This window comes from Manduca sexta, chromosome 15 (assembly GCF_014839805.1).
Source record: "Manduca sexta isolate Smith_Timp_Sample1 chromosome 15, JHU_Msex_v1.0, whole genome shotgun sequence".
Lineage (NCBI taxonomy): Eukaryota > Metazoa > Arthropoda > Insecta > Lepidoptera > Sphingidae > Manduca > Manduca sexta.
The window spans coordinates 10,109,585-10,128,920 of NC_051129.1; the positions used below are offsets into that span (position 1 = coordinate 10,109,585).

Genomic DNA, 19,336 nt, shown 5'->3' on the forward strand with positions numbered 1-19,336 from the left:
TTATCGATTTAGTAATAGAATGTTATTAATATATAGCATGTCTATGAGCTTCTCCTAATTTATTTAAACTAAATATGAGCACATAATATATTCTTGTTATGAAAATATTTTGCATTAAGTATACAAAGTAAAGTCATTTTACGGTCTCAAAATGTTCTTGCTTTTAACAAGTCTAAATACCTAAATCACTTCTTTTTATACCATAGAGAAACGACAGTCGGTTATTTATGGCGGGATTAATACGCGGGAACGGCTTCTGGCCAATATGGCGGCCTGTCATGGCTTAGCCAATGATTTAAATACATGATGTCGAATAGCGTAAAAGCAAAACGAAATTAGTCATATTTTTAGACGATTTTGCAAATAAATTGTTCAATTTTATCATGGATTTGGGCCGGAACTAAAATTTTATATACATGTAGAGTTAAATAGAGTCTATGATATTGTCATTTAGCAACTAACTTTTATTCCAACTCCAACTTTTATCCATGCCAGTAAATAAGTTCCCAGCATACTCTATCCACTTATATTGTCTCTTTAAACAACGCGAAATAGGTAAAACTTAAAACACTTATAATTGCAAATAAATATGTATGAAATTCATTTGAATTGTTCAATTATCTAGAAATTATACACAGTACGAATCAATACATACCATAAAACCAAATGGATAAGCTAGTTGCACAACAGCATAGCAAATGACGGGCATTGGCATGTAACGTACTAGCAGGCATATGTCAAAGGTTTGATCCAACATCGATATTTGACCGGCCCGAGCAAATACCAATTGATATTCAAAATCGTCTGACTAATGGTATCAACCGAGTTGCATACTGAGCTCGACACTCAAAGGATCCAAATGTCTCGGCATCCAATACGCTTTACAATAGATCAACACGAATTCAACAAAACTAGATGTGCCTTTACTTAAATTTACGTACAATATTTATTTAATGAGAATAGTGAATATGAATAAAATCGTTTAAGCCAGTCTGTATTTGATGACGATTTTATAATCCTCGTAATTACACAGATACACCACAGTTTCATTTCCAAAGAGGTAGGGAGAGAAGTATCTGGTGCACCCATTTTCCACCGTGTGTATTCCGTCCCATGAGGTGATAGGGCGTGAGCCTTTCGTCATATCTGGCACATATGCTAGAATCCTGGGTGATACTGAGTAGAAAAATCCAATATCACTGCCCGATCCGGTGATGAACGCGAGACCTCTAGACCGAGAGCACTGCAGTTGTATAAATTTTTAGAATGTGTGTCTACGTTTTTCAGTGTATAAATTATCCTTACAAACTTACATAAATTATTAACGGAATTTCAAAATGAGTATCTAACTGCAAAACTCGCATCTTGTCACATCAAACTACGCTTCCAACTTCAAAGTATTACGGAGCGTAGTGACTCACCGTAATGTGATGCAGTACCCGTTCCAGCTATTTTAACCCGATGTTCCTAAGGCTTCCTCCACAATGGAGAGGCAATCTCACGGGGCACGTGCCTCAGATATTATAATTAACGTTCAGCAATACGTATTCATTGTGCCCATTTGCGGCCTACACAATATTTGGATAAAGGGATTAACGAACTGAAACTGTAACAATGAATGAATAGGAATGTGTTCTCGTGATTTCTTGCAGTTACGTTATTTAGTTTTACAAATTTGTTACTGCAGTTTTCGAAACGTCGGGAAAAAAATATAAAAACCGTGATAAAATCCGAAAAATAGTTTTATTTTAATGTCTAACATTCGCGTAAACATAAGAAATCATTTAAAAAATTGTTTTACACTTTGGAATATCATTAAAAAACTACAGGCATTTTATTATTTTATAAATCCACAAAAATATTTTGATGTTAATTGTTTATACATTATTTTAGGTATGAGTGAGATTACAAATATCTTATTAAATGTACTTGTTAAAATATAGTAGTGATGAAGACGGATGATTTTTGTTTTTTGATATTTAAAAATGGAAAATAATGAATTTAAAGGATCTAAGCAACAGTTGGGATGTGGAATTTTAGTATTTATTATGATATCGATTGCTTTTATCGGATTTCCGCGTCCTTACAAACTCTTCTATCGTGGTGTCGAGTTCTATAGTTTACCAATACGGTGGTTGTGAATAACTCTATAGTCTCTTAATATTGGTATTTACAGTGACAGGGTGAGGTTCTTAACAGTTTGCATATACTATAATAAAACTGTATTTAATAATCCATCTTTTCACCTTCAGTTCGCATGAGATTAAATAAAATAAATGATTATTTAGCTTTTAAAGTATATAATAATAATATCAGTTCTGTGTCATATACTGTCCCAATGCTGGGCTCGGGCTTTCTCTACTACTGAGAGGGATTAGATCTTAGTCCTTATAAAGTATATTGTAAAGTGTAATTTTAAAATATGTAGGATATTTAACAATCATATGATTGTTAATTTTCTAAGTCAAGCACAGGTCACATTACTCAAATCTTTCTTCATGGAGGCAACGAGAGAAGTATGTCAGAATCGTGCAAAGTGACAACCATAGTCTCTACCCCTATAGGATAAATACCTGATACTATGTATGTATGTATGTATGTATGTAGATAAGTGCTAGGTTTTCTCAAAGCTCATTATAAGAATAAAACGCCCAAATATGGTCTCACATAAATTTATTTCTTCATATACATATGTATAATTTGCGAATCCACTGTGCCCGAGACGCAGCGCGGGTATTTTACAAAATAAACATGATCTACCAACCTCTAGGTACACTGACGAGTCTCCCCGCCAGCCATCTTGCGTGCGCCATTTTATTTGCACTAACACATTCTTTAAAGCTACGGCCTTACACATAATGCCAATTCGTTCAAAAATGCAAATTATTTTATGATCAAAAAAGTATTTTTCGGATGGCGTACCTTTTTTTTGCATTATTACACGCTAAATGGCGTTTTATTTTGTTCATAATAAATGCTAAATTTGTTCGGTCGTGGAGTTTATATCCGTCTCGTTTGGGAAGTCTTTGAATTTCATAAAAAATCTATTTCATTTTGTGTAAAAACAATTGCTTTATATTAATTTATTGCTATTTTCAAAAATAAATTTTCTTCATTCATTTATTTGGTTGCGTCCAAAGAGTTCCCAAACAAACGGTGCGTTTCACAAAAAAATATGTAAATTACAATTAAAACTACAAACACATAATTATAGGATTACAACAAATATTACAACACATTGTTCATTCATTTATTACAATTACACAAATTTCAAATTAATTAAAAAACACATCGAAATTATTGTAAATCAGTCTTTCTTGTACGAAACGAAATTCCATGATCATAAAACGAAACATTGATTGTAGATTTAAACAACACGGTACTAACAAAACAGAACGAAGCACCTCGTTATGGCATGACAATGTTAATTACTATTGGAAACAAAACTAAAATAAATCACCTTCGATACTGGTTACGGCGTCTTTACCATTATTTATGAACGAATTAAATGAGTTTTTGAACACTCTGTATTATTATATTTTGTACTGACTGCTATTTGTACAATCGACTGATTATGGGTATACAATGGCATGATTATTATACATATAGGAATTGGGATTAAAAAAAATATTCAATAATTTAAAGATGTATTTTTATCATATAAAAACCAAAACAGCCATTTGGCCAAAATTATAAAGTACAATAGGAATATAGTTAGCTGTTTGTAGGAAAACACAATATAGGGTGTCCTTTTTATGCGAAAAATATATTTTTACATTCAGCGGCAAATTCTGCGGTTTTATAGGATAGGATAGAGGATATAAAATACAATATGGTAATGTAAGTTCGCTGTAAACAGTTCGAAAGTTAAACCTAAACCTATTACGAGTAACTGTATCAATAACTGTACAAGAGAGATCTCAGTGTGCGTTCAATATATTATTCTACACATTGGTATTCATTCCATTGCTCGGATTATTTGAACTTTAAAATGAGGGATTAGAATACCTTTTTAGTTGAATATTACAACGTCTGAAAACTTTTTTGTATTTGTATTTGATTTTTAAATAAATCGCGGGTCACAAATCGGAGGAAATCTCGAAAAAAAAAATGTAATTCATGGAATTTAATTCAATTATTTCGATAATATATTTATAACACATTAAAAAATCATAACAAGCGGCAAGACAAAATAAAACATGTAGGAATGATGTATGTTTAAAGCTTGATGTGATACACTGGCTGTTAACAAAACAAAGCTGTCCACTATCATGTATTTGCTCCTCGACAAACATGATTTATCAACGAGTATTAAATTTTCACTATAACCTCATTTTAACAATTACTCTCATTAAAATCTACGTACGTTTCGTATTATTGTTAGTAATTATTTTTTTGATTTTTTTTCAAAAGCTTCACTCGCTTGGCAGTTCGTGCGTTCCGGTCGTACGACGCGACCGAAACGAGACGCACACACAATTATAACTCTCTCTCACAAATGAGTAGTATTTAAATTGTTCGCATATCTACATGAAGACCGCGTTACACCGTATTATTCCCTAAATTTACATACAAGCTCAAAGTTTAACTTATACGTAAAAAGATTGATATAAGTTACAGGGTATATTGTATAAAACGAGTGAAAAACCTAAACTCTTATACATTCACTATGCAAGGGGTTACTGTTAAGATTAAATAACATACTACACTTAATGATAGCTTAATATAGTGTGGTAGATTCGTGGCAGTGACGTTCACATATTATAAGGAAAATATATTGTTTCGATCCGTCACAGAAGCGATAAATAGTGAACTAATAAAAAATGGCTTCCGTCAAAACACCGTTCCAGGTAACGTCTGTTTACATTTCTAACATGACACGTTAGAGTTGCGCGATTCGTCAAAATCAGTCGAATCGTTAATTGTATAATTCATTTAAAACATTACCACATCAATGAAAACATTTACTTCTACCTACACATTAGATATGTCATCGAATCACGATCATCACCTAAGCAAGCGTTGACATTACAAATTAACATACAACTAACGAAAAAAAAACTACACAAAAAAGCATTTACATTGTCTTTTTTTTGTATTGCAATTCAGATTGTCACTTGACGGCCAAGTCTTTATAACTGGCTGGTTCACAGGGCAAGACTAAAAAAACAGGGCGCTGGCAAACTAAACGTACTTCTTTAAAAAAATAAACAGTTATTTACACAACATTACCTACTACGCACAGGACTGACACAAACACACGACACAGCCGATTCGTCTAAAGAGTTTCTTTATCATATATTGCATAATGAAACGTGTTACCACAATTTACACTACTTAAACGTATATTCTTCTTTAACACCCGATATGAAAAATAAACTTCTAATTACAGCTGCAATAACTATTTATACATTTTACAATATCATGTTTGTATATATTGTATGTGACGATCAGAATTGAATAATATAACGCGTATAGTTAAGTCTCTAAGCGCACTGTTTTCATTCACTAAGTTACGTTTTGAGGAACAACTGACGTTACGAACGAACGAACGAACGAACGATCGATCGTACGAACGATTGATCATACGAACGAACGATCGGAGGAACGCTAACGCACTCGTTCGTTCGTTAAAGTGGCCGTAATGTGAATTGTACCTCCGTGCAAATCATAAACGTCGGCATAATCATTATATTGCCCGTAATATACTTCTCATAATCCTGTCGTAATATAATATTTAAATGCATCTATAAACTGTTTATATGGACTTCAACATTTCATACTGTTCCGTTTTAGATTAAAAATAGCGCGAACCACCGCCTTTTTAGTTTATATCATAAGTTAGACATAAGGATAATATTTAATTACGTTTATTACCCTTCCGACTCACAATCATGATTTTAAAAGTGGTCACATTCGTAAATATACATCATAAGTAGCTTTCTTAGGCACTCATACATGTAATAGCCTCAAATTAACATGTTTTTTACTTTCAGTCGACGTGGGCAGTACATCACTAGGGCAGGCCCCGGTTCACACCGGAACCGCACTGACTTACAACAGGGTAGGGACAACAAAACATTTCGACGTTGGGACGGTTGTTCGTTGCTTTTAAAAGCATTGAATGTTTAATATTTATGTATATTTTTTTTTGATGTTGTTAACTTTTTTTCGGTGATTTATATATTTGATTTATTTTTATAGAATTTTTGAAAATATATTATACAAATAATTATATAACGGTAAAAAAATCGTTCCATGTCTGTCTGATTTTGAACGAAAAATATTTTTTAATGAACATTATTTGTTTGCAGGACTTGTATTCGAGAATTTCTGATGCTTACACCATGTATTGGGTCTCTACAAAACATCTGCAACGAGAAATTGCACACCACACCACAAATATGATTGGCAAATATTTATTTCCTATTTTTGGTCTAGAAATGCCAGAGTAATTGTTGATATCCAGCCATATTATCATAATATCTTACTGTGAGATTTTAAATTAATTATGTAGTTTATAAGTATATCACATTTTCCACTGAAGATTTAGCCTATAGGAACGTTGTACATTGTTTTTATTTCAGATATTGCATTCGTCTAATAATGGTAGTGGTTTGCCAAATACAAGACCGCTTATTTCTTGGCTTCAGTTCAAGATATTTCGGATTGTATTGGACTATATTATTATAATACTTTGTTTTTGCTTGTTTCCATCGTCACAGAGATATTTGTTCACTATAATCTTCAAACTGAATGTTGATGTTGAATTTGTACTACGTGCAGAGAAAATTACGTTTTTTTGAACGTTCGTTCTATTTGTTCGATCGTTCGAAAATTATTCACTTCGATCATTTAAAATACAAAATGTCATAAGGATTTACGTATAATCGAGTAACAAAAAGTATAATATCTTTATATTCTTGTCACACGAACAAAACGGAAGCACACAAATATGTCCAGTCCTCGTAAAACACAAACCAACAACCGTCCCAAATCGTTATAGTGTACATACATAGTGTTAAGTACGTGCGTGCGCGTGCGCATGCGCTCAGACGAGCACGTCTCAGCGTCAGTTGGCGTAGTGGTCGAACGAGCCGAGGTACTCCAGCGCAGCGCGGTAGCAGAACTCGTATTGATCCTGCACAAATATGATAATTAATTAATATTATTTGTCATCAGTAAAATTGGTAAAAAAAAAGTATAAAATCTCTTGGTTGTAAAGTAAGCAATTGTAGGTGTATCTCATAATTGAACAGAATAGTAAAATTTGCATGTGTAACAATGATATAGATAATATTCAAATTTACAACATATCGAAGGTTGAGACTTTTAGATTGTGTATTGTATTTACGACTTTCATATCATTAATTATCATCAGCTATTGGAAGTCCACTGCTGAACATAGACCTCCCCTAAACTGCCCCTGAACCTGTAGACTGCTTCGGTGGCGTGCTGAAGTCCTGAACTGGAGGTTCGGGATCAGGTCAAAATAATTGTGACTGGGTTATTCCATCTTAAAACATTACGCAGTCGTAGCTCGGAGTCAGGAAGTTGGCTGTGTGATACCCCCTTGCTTTGGAAAGCACGTAAAGCCGTTGGTCCTGCGCCTGATCTATCTCCGGTCAGCTCGGATTGCCATCTCACCGGACTATGAAAGTGAAGGAAAAAAAAAGAGAGTGCACCTATGTATTACGCACACACTTGTGCACTATAATATGTCCTGCGTACTTGGCCGATTTCCGTCGAGATTGGCCGCCATGGCCGGAGTCTGGAACACGTCCACCACGCCTTCGTGCTGCATGCGCATGCGCTCCAGCACCGTCGACAGCAGTAGTTGTAGCTAATGTAATGTAGTTAGTGGAAGAGTATGTGAGCGCGGTGCGTACCTCGGTCTGCACCATGGCGGGGCGCTGCGTGCGGAGCGTGCGCACGGTCTGGAACACGTCCACCACGCCCTCGTACTGCATGCGCTCCAGCACCGTCGACAGCAGTAGTTGTAGCTAATGTAATGTAGTTAGTGGAAGAGTATGTGAGCGCGGTGCGTACCTCGGTCTGCACCATGGCGGGGCGCTGCGTGCGGAGCGTGCGCACGGTCTGGAACACGTCCACCACGCCCTCGTACTGCATGCGCTCCAGCACCGTCGACAGCAGTAGTTGTAGCTAATGTAATGTAGTTAGTGGAAGAGTATGTGAGCGCGGTGCGTACCTCGGTCTGCACCATGGCGGGGCGCTGCGTGCGGAGCGTGCGCACGGTCTGGAACACGTCCACCACGCCCTCGTACTGCATGCGCTCCAGCACCGTCGACAGCAGTAGTTGTAGCTAATGTAATGTAGTTAGTGGAAGAGTATGTGAGCGCGGTGCGTACCTCGGTCTGCACCATGGCGGGGCGCTGCGTGCGGAGCGTGCGCACGGTCTGGAACACGTCCACCACGCCCTCGTACTGCATGCGCTCCAGCACCGTCGACAGCAGTAGTTGTAGCTAATGTAATGTAGTTAGTGGAAGAGTATGTGAGCGCGGTGCGTACCTCGGTCTGCACCATGGCGGGGCGCTGCGTGCGGAGCGTGCGCACGGTCTGGAACACGTCCACCACGCCCTCGTACTGCATGCGCTCCAGCACCGTCGACAGCGTGATGAACACGCCCGTGCGACCCACGCCGGCGCTGCACAACATCAACATCATCATCATCACATATCTACCTGAACTGATATGTCAAAATCACTTCTTCAATTTTACTTTTTTAACAATTATGTCATTTAGAAAAGAAGGTAAGATGTGTACGACCTGATAAAAGGATATCAATAATTTGAAAATATGTAATGGGATACAATGACTGTTAATTAAAAAAAAATCTTAGTAAATAGAATAAAATATAAAAATGTTAAAGTCATTATAACCGAGAAGGGAAACGAACAAATGGGTCAGCTGATTGTAAACAATATAGTACCTGCAATGTACAGTGATGGGTCCGTCCTGTCCAAACTGTTCCTTGGTCTTGTGCACCTGGCCGAGGAAGTCGATGAAGCCCTCGCCGCTCTTGGGCACGCCCTGCTCCGGCCAATCCGTGAACTGGAACTGACGCACCGTCCGAGACGCGCCGTCGCGCGCGTCCGTTACCTACCGAATGGGGATACATTATACTCGTGTTTTTTAAAAGGTAGAAGTCACTTCTTCAATTTTGGTTTGTACAGGTGGTTATTTATACCACGGTTTGAGCGTATCGCAATGATGTTAATTTCAGTGTCGGGCAACCAAAATCTGAATGTACGACCTTAGTTCAAAGTCAAAGCGCGTTGCGAATATATTAATTCAATGATTTGGTCCTGGGCAGGAATGTTTTTCTACTGAGAGTTTACCCTCGTATTTTATTATCACTAAGGATGTTAACAGGATCTTATATTTAATTAGTTATGTGGTAAGTTACCTTGAATTCCCTCAAGATGTACTGAGGCATATTGTATTCAGCGATGGGGTCGACCACGAAGCATTGGTAGCGAACAGAACGATCCGACGGCCAATACTGATGACATTTTTCCTGCAAAGAAACCTACGTATTAAAACCAATTCCCATTTACAAAAACAATTTCAAAAGCAAAATCCACTCACCCTGCCCATCTCCTTGAGCTTGGTGAGCATCACGATGATGGTGGAGTTGTGCTCCCACAGCATGCGCCAGAAGTCATCAGTGGTGTCGGGCAGCGGGCCCTGCGTGGCGATGTACGCGGCGCGGTAGCGGTACCCGTCCACGAACGACGCGTTGATGTAGTCCGAGCCGTCACGCGGCGTGAGGCACACGCGGGTCGACTCGTACGGCAAGATGTGCACCAGCCTGTTCTTGTGTTTGTTGCACGGAAGACTGGCCGACACGAAACGGCTCGAATCCGCCTTCATGTTCGCCAACTTTTTAAACTCCAATTCCATTCCTGTTATGTTCTCGATCGAATCGATGCGCATTAGCTTTTGAATGTGCGCGTGGAGGTTGCGCGCCGGCACCTCAGTGTCGCCACAGACGACCGCCTCCAGCAACGCGTCGTGGATGAATATGTATTGATCTTCGGTTTGTACCATGTAGTTGCGTTGGGCTCGCAAACATGTCACGTGGCCGTAAATGTCGACAGTACGCTCGTGTCGTGCTCTCTCAAGCATAGAGTCGATAACGATGAAGCAGCCAGTACGACCGACGCCCGCCGAGCAATGCACTACCAAAGGACCTGCGTCAGGGGGATTCAGAGCTCGCACTCGTCTCAAGAATTGCAGGAATGGCGCTGGATGGTCCGGTACACCGTGGTCAGGCCAAGCCGTGAACTGCAATTGTTTGATTTCCCGACGTTCCGCGCCACCGTTTCTCGTCACTTGGAATGTGCGAATACAATAAGTAGAAAGCTCCTGAACCTCCGCAATGGTCACAGTCATCATGCCGTACGTTTCGCTACCGCGACTAGGCCAGTACTGGTCACACTTGATACGTGTTCTTTCCTCTAATTTAGTCATCATTACTATCGTAGACGTGCGCAGTTCCCAACACATTCTCCAGAAATCGGCGAATGTTTCCTGCAACGGACCTTGCGTCGCGACGTAAGCATTGTGTTTTCGATAGCCATCACAGTAATTTGCGTTAATATAGTCACTGCCAAGAATTCCATCAATAGGTTGCAGTATTACGCGACTGTGGTCGTAAGCAATCACATTTGCATATCGATTTTTCGGTTTGTTAACGTCCATGTTCGAATGGTCCCACGTGAATTGCTGTCCGGGTTCAATACTTTCGTATTCCTGAGAGAATTTCAAATTGTCGTTTGCTTTTAGCCTTTCGATGTGGTCACCGAGTTCGGATATAGGAATAGGAGGATGAGATATCATGGCTGGTGTTTGAAAGTTAAGTCGTCTCATTTCTACTGGATCGGATGGAGCGCCGAATCCAACATCAGCTGACATTAACGGCCGTGTCACAGCGGCCTGGTCAGGTGTCTTGCAAGGTTGTCTTCTTCTCTTCATTATAAACATTACTATTAGACACAAAGATAGCATTAAAGCGGCTATGATCGGTCCTATTACCCAAAGCATGCCAGCTTCCTTTCTATTTTCTTCGATTCGTATTTCGGGGTCTCCATTTATGTCTTTCGGATCAGGTCTGCTGGGTTCTTCACCAGGTGGTGCCTCGCGCATGTCTAAAGATAAATATTCCGAGAACGGACTGGACGTATAGAGATGCTTTTGAGGAGTATCCACGACAGCCCTCACGAACACTCGGTACCTTTTATTCAGATTCAATTTTCGATTCAAAAATCCTTCATACATTTCGTCGTTACCAAGATGGAAAGTGTATAATATATTTCTTTGTAAAAACTTCGCAGCAATATAAGGTGCATTTTCATCATCTGTTCTCATATTATTCTTTATCAAATCATCTGTTAGGAACTGATCAGGATTCTTATGATTATGAGCTTTATCATCAGGTACTACAACTAAATAATAATGCGATATGGGTCCATATTCTTCCGAAGCTTGAGGTAGAATGACGAGTATTTCGTTTTCAACAACACCGTAAAAATCAGGCTTCACCATTGGCTTCGGCGCAGCCATTTGTGTAGTGACAGTGATTTTTGTTGGCGGTCTATACGAATCGTCATTTGGTATGGCACTTACATTAACATTGTACGTTGTGAATGGCGATAGATCATTGATAGAATACGACGTCCTATCATGTTTTACTACTATTTCTCTTCTTGGAATTTCCTGCGTTTGGGTCATTCCAAGAGAATCAACAAACTCTTTTATTGCGTTATAAGATATCTTATAATTAACGGGATTTAAGCGTAATGGTGGGGACCATGACAATGTCATAGAATGCGTGGATACATCTTGGGCTCTAAGATGTAAAGGCACTTCATCGGGCTTAACTTTCACTGTGACTTTCTCCGATAACCTGCCGAGGCCATCGGCCGTCTTAGCCGCAACCGCAACTGCATACTCTGCAAACTTTTCTAAATTTTCCAAATCAGCAGAATGCGTTACGTGAACACTCTTTTGAAGCCATTCATCTAAATCTTCTACAGGTGTCATCGTATAGAAAATTACGTAGCCAATAATCTTCTTTCTGGAACGGAATGTTTCCCACCAAACTTCTACACTAGATTCCGAGGTAGCGACGGCTTTCACTGCCATGGGGGCCCTGCCTATGTCCCTTTCAGTGTGCGCCGTGAGGTCTTTGCTGTAGGGCCCGGCTCCTTGCTCCGTATACGCGCGAACTTTGAACACATAATGAGCATCTTCTTCCAACCCAGTGAATACAGCTTTTGTTAATTCTGTAGTCTTTTCTACTATTGAAGACTGATCACCCCTCTTATAAAACTGGACGTCATATTTCTTTATTTGGCCGCTTCTGTCCGCCCTGATCGGGGCTTCCCATGTAACACTAATGATATCTGGGGTTTGGAAGTGATACGTGACATTCGTAGGTGGTCCCTTCGGCGCCCCCTCTGGCGTTAACCAGTATTTAATTGACTCTTGACCGATACCGATATGATTTTTCCCTGCCACTCGGAATTCATACTGTACACCTCTCTCCAAATCATTTATCCTATGTGATGAAACTTTGGTTCCAGGGAAATTAACTTCTTCTAGCGGTTGATCTTTTATACCATATCTTAAACGGTATCCAAGCAAATCGCCGTACGTTTGGGTGGGTTTAAGCCATTCTAGTTCTATTGATACTATGGGATCTCGTTCCAAAACCCTAAAACAATATTTTTAAGAATGAGAGACTGCTTTAATGACTAAACTTTTTTGGTCTCCAATTGTTTATGCATAATCAATTTTAAATATATTCAATGCAAAATCACTTACTTGAGGTTAACATTTGGCCTATTAGGCACGCCGCCAGGCGTCTTCACCGAGACAGGGGGACTGCGGTCACCGTCCCCTTTCCTGGTGAGCGCGGCGACTTGCACGCTGTACCTGGTGTCCGGCTGGAGTCCTGACACGTTCAGCTCGAGTGTTGTGTCGTCCATCACGTTAAAGCGCATCGGGTCGTTGAGGAGACCTTTGCCCTGATAATTAAGGTATTGCTTTGTTTGAATTGAGGAGCGTGAAAAATATGTGTTGTCCATTATAGTAATCAACGTATGATATTGTTCATAGTATAATAAATCGGTTTCACCTATCGCGGTACAACACCGTTCTGAAGATCAGGGTTTTAATTCCGGGTCGGGCAATAATATTAGATTTTTCTATACATATATTATATGCTATGTATCAGCCCGGAGCCTAGAATTTGTGCCCGAGATGGCGATAGGTTTGACCCTATCAAATCATGGAACTGAAAATACTTGGCGAAAAGTCGGTGCCCTGATTGTAGCTCTGTCTATTCTTATGAGGATACAACCGGGTTTCGTTTGTATTTTTAAATCCAGTTTATGTCCAATTAACATTAACGTTACCTCTTCTCTGATCTCCTGCACGTGCACATGATAGCCTCGTATGATGCCGTTCTTTTCTTTCTCCTGCGGCGGCTTCCACGTGACGTGTATGGACGTCGAGTTGATCGCAGTCACCTTGACGTCCTGCGGCTCGCCGGGCACTGTGAGCACACACACCACGTCAAAAGCCGAGCCGGACATCGTCTTCTCGAGACCTAAATGCCCTATCAGCATCTACGGGAGCGTGCTATTTAACTACCTAAAGCGATTCTTAAAAGGGGGAGTCTAATTCGGAAGCGTCGGCGTCATAGGCTTTTCGGGAAGCACTTGTAACGAACACTGTGCGGTCGGTAGTACGCGCCGTCGGCGATGCTGATAGGGCACTCCAGTCGCAGGCGTCTGTACGCCTCTCAGCATCACGATCGGGCATTTGAATACCAACACACACTGAGTATCATATACCTTTCACATCACCATAACCAATTAAAATCCATTACCTTCCAATCCACATCGTATAGAACAACTAAAATCGTCAAGCATTTTTACAAAGAACAATTCAACACTTTAGTTCATTTAACAAATTCACCTAATGTGTCCAAAAGCAGCATTACTAAAACTATGTTCGTTATTCGACACACTGCAAGGGGTTCATGCTTCGGGGACGTCGGAGTTGCGAGTTTGTACGTTGCGGACCGGGACGAGCCAAGTATGCAGAAACTCGTCAATTCGTCGTCTACGAAGTAATACTTTACATAACGTTATAAAGTTACCGCTTGCAGTTTGTTTTATCAGGTTAGATTAATTAAAGTGCTAGGAAGACTCGGTCTACACAAAGCTTAGGCACAAGCACAAACGCACACATATACAAGCACTATAGTAATTTGTACTCACTCCTTATGGCTGTACGGGTTACCAGCGGCCCATACAAAGTCAGTGACGAGAGAAAAAAAGAGAAAAACGCATTCAAATACATTTAAGACAAATTGTGCGAACATTGCAGGGCGAACGGAACTACTAAGTGAGAGATTACGAGTAGAACGCTTGTCGGCGAAATGGGGGGCACTCTTATTTTACTTCCTCGTATATTTCGAGCTCTTTAGGAGGCGCATTCGGTTTAAGCCGCTTGGGACGCGGGCCTCGTCTAGGTCGCGTGCATTGCCTTTTTCTGTTGAGCGCGCGGAACAAAACCGACGTCAAAATTTTATTTCTTGAATACAGTGAAAATGTGCGGTGGTTTGCATGAAGATTCGTTTACGGATGAGTTAAACGATCCGATTGCACAGAAAAAGGCAAAAATGCGTCCTTTGTAGCCGTATTTGTCCCTCGGTGCAGAGAAGTCACTCACACGCACATGTATTGATTAACGCGACGGCGCCAGTGTGTGTGAGTCGCTGTGTGAGTCCGGAGTATGTGCGCTGGCGATGCCTCTGTATGTGTGGTGACTGGTGGCCGGTGTCGGCAGTCGGTAGTCAGGCGGGTCGGTGGATCAATGGTTCAGTGGTTCGGTGGCTCGTACCTTGTGTGCGCCGCTGTGATGTTAGTGACAGTGTCAGAGTGTCCGTAGTGTCCAGAGAGTCGAGTGCCTGCGTTGCTGTGCTCCTCTAGTGTGCAGTATCGGTGTACCCGCGACTCGCTAACAGGATTGAGCCGTGCCGGTAGGTCGCGTTGCGTTCATCGAACCCCGTCCCGTTCTTTGTTAACGGCGATGCGAACGTTAGCCATAATAGTATTCTGTATATGTCACAATATCTAGTGTGCATGCACGACGAAAGTCTGATAGAGATTACAGAAGAAGGAAGATAGGCGAGAGTGAAGTGGCTACTGGCAAGAAGTTGTAGCGGAGAGCGAGTGAGAAGAAGAGATAGATGTAAAGAGAGTAGCGCGTAGTCTAGCGACCGAGCGAGCGTCGGGCTACCAGGCGGGTGTGTCGGTGGCGCGGTCCCTTCGATCCCGAATGGCCAATCATGTTCAAGTGGAATTTGGCGGATCGTGGGGAGTTCGCCTCGGCCCGGTGTTCCCGCTAATAGTATACAGTAGTCAGACAGTACGACAGTACAGTGAGTAGAGAAGTAGTTGTGAGTAGTTTAGTAGCATGCGCGCGTGTCGTGTGGGGACGGTATTGGTATTCAAATGCGGCGCTCGGGCCGTGGTGCGTGTCGGGCTTTACAACCGAGCGGCGAACGGTCGAGCGGTCGAGCAGTCGAGCGGTCGAGCGGTCGAGCGGTCGAGCGGCCGAACGATCTGCGATCGAACGCTCCAGCGAGCTCGCTCTCTCACCTCGTGGCGTCGCTAGTTGTGCTGAGTGCTTCCTAAAAGTGCAGTCCGTGCCTAACGCAACGAGCGGAGTACTGCGCCATTGCGTACGGCAAGACGTGAACCTAACTTGTGCTCAGTGAAATTAACTGAACGAAAAACGGTGCTGTGTCGGTAAATAAAGCATGCAAAATTGTGTCCATCGCTAAATACTGAACAACTGTGCGCCAAAATCAATATAACGGTGCCGTCGACACTATACCAGGTGCATATAAACTTTGCATTTCAGTGAGTGCCATCTTAGCGAGTTGACAATAACACGTATCGATGAGACGCGTCATCGGAACAAATCATTACATGTGACAGTGAGTGGAAATATAGACTATATGCCGCCGTAAATAGCGGCGTCATTACTGTGACAACCAAATGTGACAATCGGTGACATGATTATAGATATACATGTAATGTTTATCGGCAAGCATAGTAAAATTTTGTTACGATATTAAACCTCCTGTTTAGTATCCTGCTATATGCTCATGAGAAAGGAACAAAAGAAAAAAATGACATTAGTATCTTGGTATTAAACGTAGTGTAGATTCATTTTCGATAGCTAACCGTCGTGGCATCTATTATATTCATTAGTATACCCACCACCAATGGTTCTATAGCATGTGTGACCAAAACAGGGACATTTCATTTAAAATTGTCAGCCCAAAATGTTTCGTACATAAAACCATTCAATAAATCATTAACTTTGTGCAGATGAGTGTATTTTCAATATATCTTGAATCTTGTGAACTGAGATTGAACATTTATTGAATGATTTTATAAATGAATAGAGATGGTATTTCATATAAAAATTTGTTAGTAACCTTTCCCATATTAAATATGTTATGTAACGAACAACTGTAATATCAGAGGATCGTGTAATATTTTCAAACAACCCGACGTTTCGGTAAAATACAAAATTAATTTGAGTTTATTTTAAAATTGCTCGTGCTTCGAACCTTTGATATTACGTAGCCAAAGAACTTTGTTAATTTGCAAGATAATTAAATTATTGATCAAATGTATAAGAAATAAGATGTTTCTTTGGCTCGGCAACGCTCCGTTCCATCGTTCCACATTTACACATCGAAAAAAATATTTGTTAAATATAAAACATTAATCTGACTTTTTTACTAAATGCGTGAAACGGAACGCGGGAACGTAGTGTCAGTGGAAGACAGGGACAGTGTGGAGGTCCAATAAGTGAGTAGACACGTACCGTCTTCGTGCGTACGCACGGTGACCGGGTAGGAGGCGGGCCCGTCGCCCACGCTGGTGCCCGCGAGCACCCACACGCGGTACTCCGTCCACCGTCTTAACTCGTCCAGAACGAACGACGTCTGGTTTAGTTTGACGACGGTCGCCTCCGAATCTCCCCTCCCGGATTCGACGCATAGCAGCTTGTAGTAAGCGATACGGCCGTTGGCTCGCTCCGCTGGCGGCGGTTGCCACGACACGCGGATGGCGGTCGGCGATATCGGCACGGCGGTCACATTCATCGGAGGGGCGCCGGGAACTAAACAAGCTCAGCGGTAAGAACACGACGGAACCGACCGGCACTACCGGACCGTTCCGACAACCTGCAACTTAACAACTCAACCGCACGCGGCGACACGTCTCCGTGCACCGACAACCAACCCTGGCCGATGCAATCACTGAATGCCATTGATGAAATGAAAACACCGTGCTCAGAACATAAATAAAATATACATAATACAATAAATAGGTAATGCGACGATCGTGTCGCCAAAAATAAATGATCGAGCATGCACATATCCCCGTTGTTTGTGTGGTGTCAATGTAGGATCCGCTCGCCCATACATCGTTATGTCTCATCTGTCACACTTTCTCCTGTTGGAACAAAACTGGGATGATTATCGTGCGCTTACGACGCGAACAATTATTTATCTTCGCGTCGCAAGCGCAAAACAAAAGAGTCCGCCGTGGCGGGGCTCGTGTTCAACTGACCTACGAACAACATAAAGCCACTACTAAGGTACTGTGTACGCACACACGTCTCGACGACGACTCGCGTTTACTTGAACGTTAGTGAGGTGTGAGCGAGTGCGGTGAGTGGCGCGACTATCGCGTACACTTTACCGTTTCGACAATTTTACAATTACAAAACACATATTGTGATATATAAAACGTGGTGCTTGTGCTTGAATTACTGGCAGCGTGCCGGGCAGGTGCTTTATGTGAAATATTACATTAGGAGTTTACCTGGAATACTCACAACAGGATTCAGTCACTCTCACATCTCCTCAAAACTCAAGGTAGGAAAGAGATTCCTTGTTCGCAAATCTCAAAGTTAATTTAAAACAAAAGAAACCGGCCGGTGATGTTTCAAACTTGAATTGAAAATTCAAATTACTTAAAACATTTCTACAAAATTGTTTTATGAATATTTTGTTACGCTAGAAGGTTCAAAGAGTCAATTTTATCTGTTCTACTTAGAAAGTTATGGTGCCAAAATACCCAAGGGATTGCATTAATAAATGATTTATGTTACTGAGTAAATATTATCTCTTTAATTTTTAAAGACCAATAAGTATGACTTTTAGCCTGATAATATTTAATTTCTATTATTTTTACAGGAACTAAAGTTGCGTCTAAGATTAAGGCGTATCATACTTCAATCATAAAATTAAAATAAAACATAAACCCTCATCACATTGGCCCCTCACTGCAAAAACTTTCAAACTATTGCCAACATTTACAAGTACTGAATCTCGTTCCTATCGCGAGTATACTACAACCACTCACAAACGAAGACGTCGTCCTAACCGGCATCGCTCGCACGAGCGTACGACGCGAATATGCGCAATTAACCACCTTACACAAAATTCTAATTCAACATCAATTAATTCACTGAACATCGTAAGTTCGTACATTCAATCGCGAGTTCGTACGTTTGTAAGTTCGTACATTTGTAAGTTCATACGTTCGATTGCGTTCGTGCGTTTCGTGCGAACGTTTGCTTTGTTGTTGGACGAAGGGCCGGTGGTAGGGGTGGCGCGCGGCCGCATACCGTATTGTTTTGTTCTGATGGCGATGGGCGGCGTTGTGGCGCCCTCGCCGCGCTGCGACCGCGCCGCTAGCCAGATGTAGTACAACGTGTTCGGGTACAGCCCGTTCAGCGTGTACGTCTCCGTGATTGGGATGCGCCTGAGCAACGAATAGGGGATTTTTTTTTTATGTATAATACGGTTGATATTTTTACACAACACACACACACACACACACACACACACAACATCACGCATTTTATCCCCGAAGGGGTATGCAGAGGCGCAACCATGGCACCCACTTTTCGCCAAGTGTGTTCCGTCCCATGATGTGATAGGGGGCGAGCCTATCGCCATATCGGGCACAAATACCAGACTCCGGGCTGATACTGAGCAGAAAAACCCAAATATCACGTTGCCCGACCTGGGATTCGAACCCAGGACCTCAGAGCGCTGCCGTACCGCGCATGCAGTACAACTACGCCACCGAGGCAGTTGATATTTTTTATGGTTGTAATTTGATTAGCGACACAACACTGCTTCTAAATTTATTGGAATCTATACAAAAGAATTATGAGGTAATCGAAGATTTCCTAAATCAGTAAG

At 41.2% G+C, this 19,336-nt stretch overlaps 1 protein-coding gene across 9 annotated transcripts in view; it reads right to left on the reverse strand.

Moving 5' to 3' along the window:
• Positions 1-2,656: 2,656 nt before the first annotated feature.
• Positions 2,657-19,336, reverse strand: part of LOC115446720 (tyrosine-protein phosphatase Lar) — a 401,337-nt gene continuing 384,657 nt past the window's right edge. For 4 of the 9 annotated variants that reach the window (XR_005112397.1, XR_005112400.1, XR_005112399.1 and 1 more), the window contains 10 exons: positions 18,754-18,890; positions 16,942-17,238; positions 13,443-13,582; positions 12,850-13,052; positions 9,610-12,739; positions 9,428-9,538; positions 8,951-9,120; positions 8,593-8,665; positions 7,890-8,432; positions 2,657-7,141 (listed from right to left, as the gene is read on the reverse strand). Coding sequence is in view for 4 of the 9 variants with exons in the window: in XM_037438902.1 (XP_037294799.1) it covers positions 7,073-7,141; positions 8,530-8,665; positions 8,951-9,120; positions 9,428-9,538; positions 9,610-12,739; positions 12,850-13,052; positions 13,443-13,582; positions 16,942-17,238; positions 18,754-18,890 (4,393 nt within the window). In the remaining 5 variants the exon portion in view is untranslated. Of the gene's footprint in view, positions 7,142-7,889; positions 8,433-8,529; positions 8,666-8,950; positions 9,121-9,427; positions 9,539-9,609; positions 12,740-12,849; positions 13,053-13,442; positions 13,583-16,941; positions 17,239-18,753; positions 18,891-19,336 lie in introns of all 9 variants that reach the window. The other 5 variants (XM_037438905.1, XM_037438906.1, XR_005112401.1 and 2 more) reach the window with 4 other exon arrangements.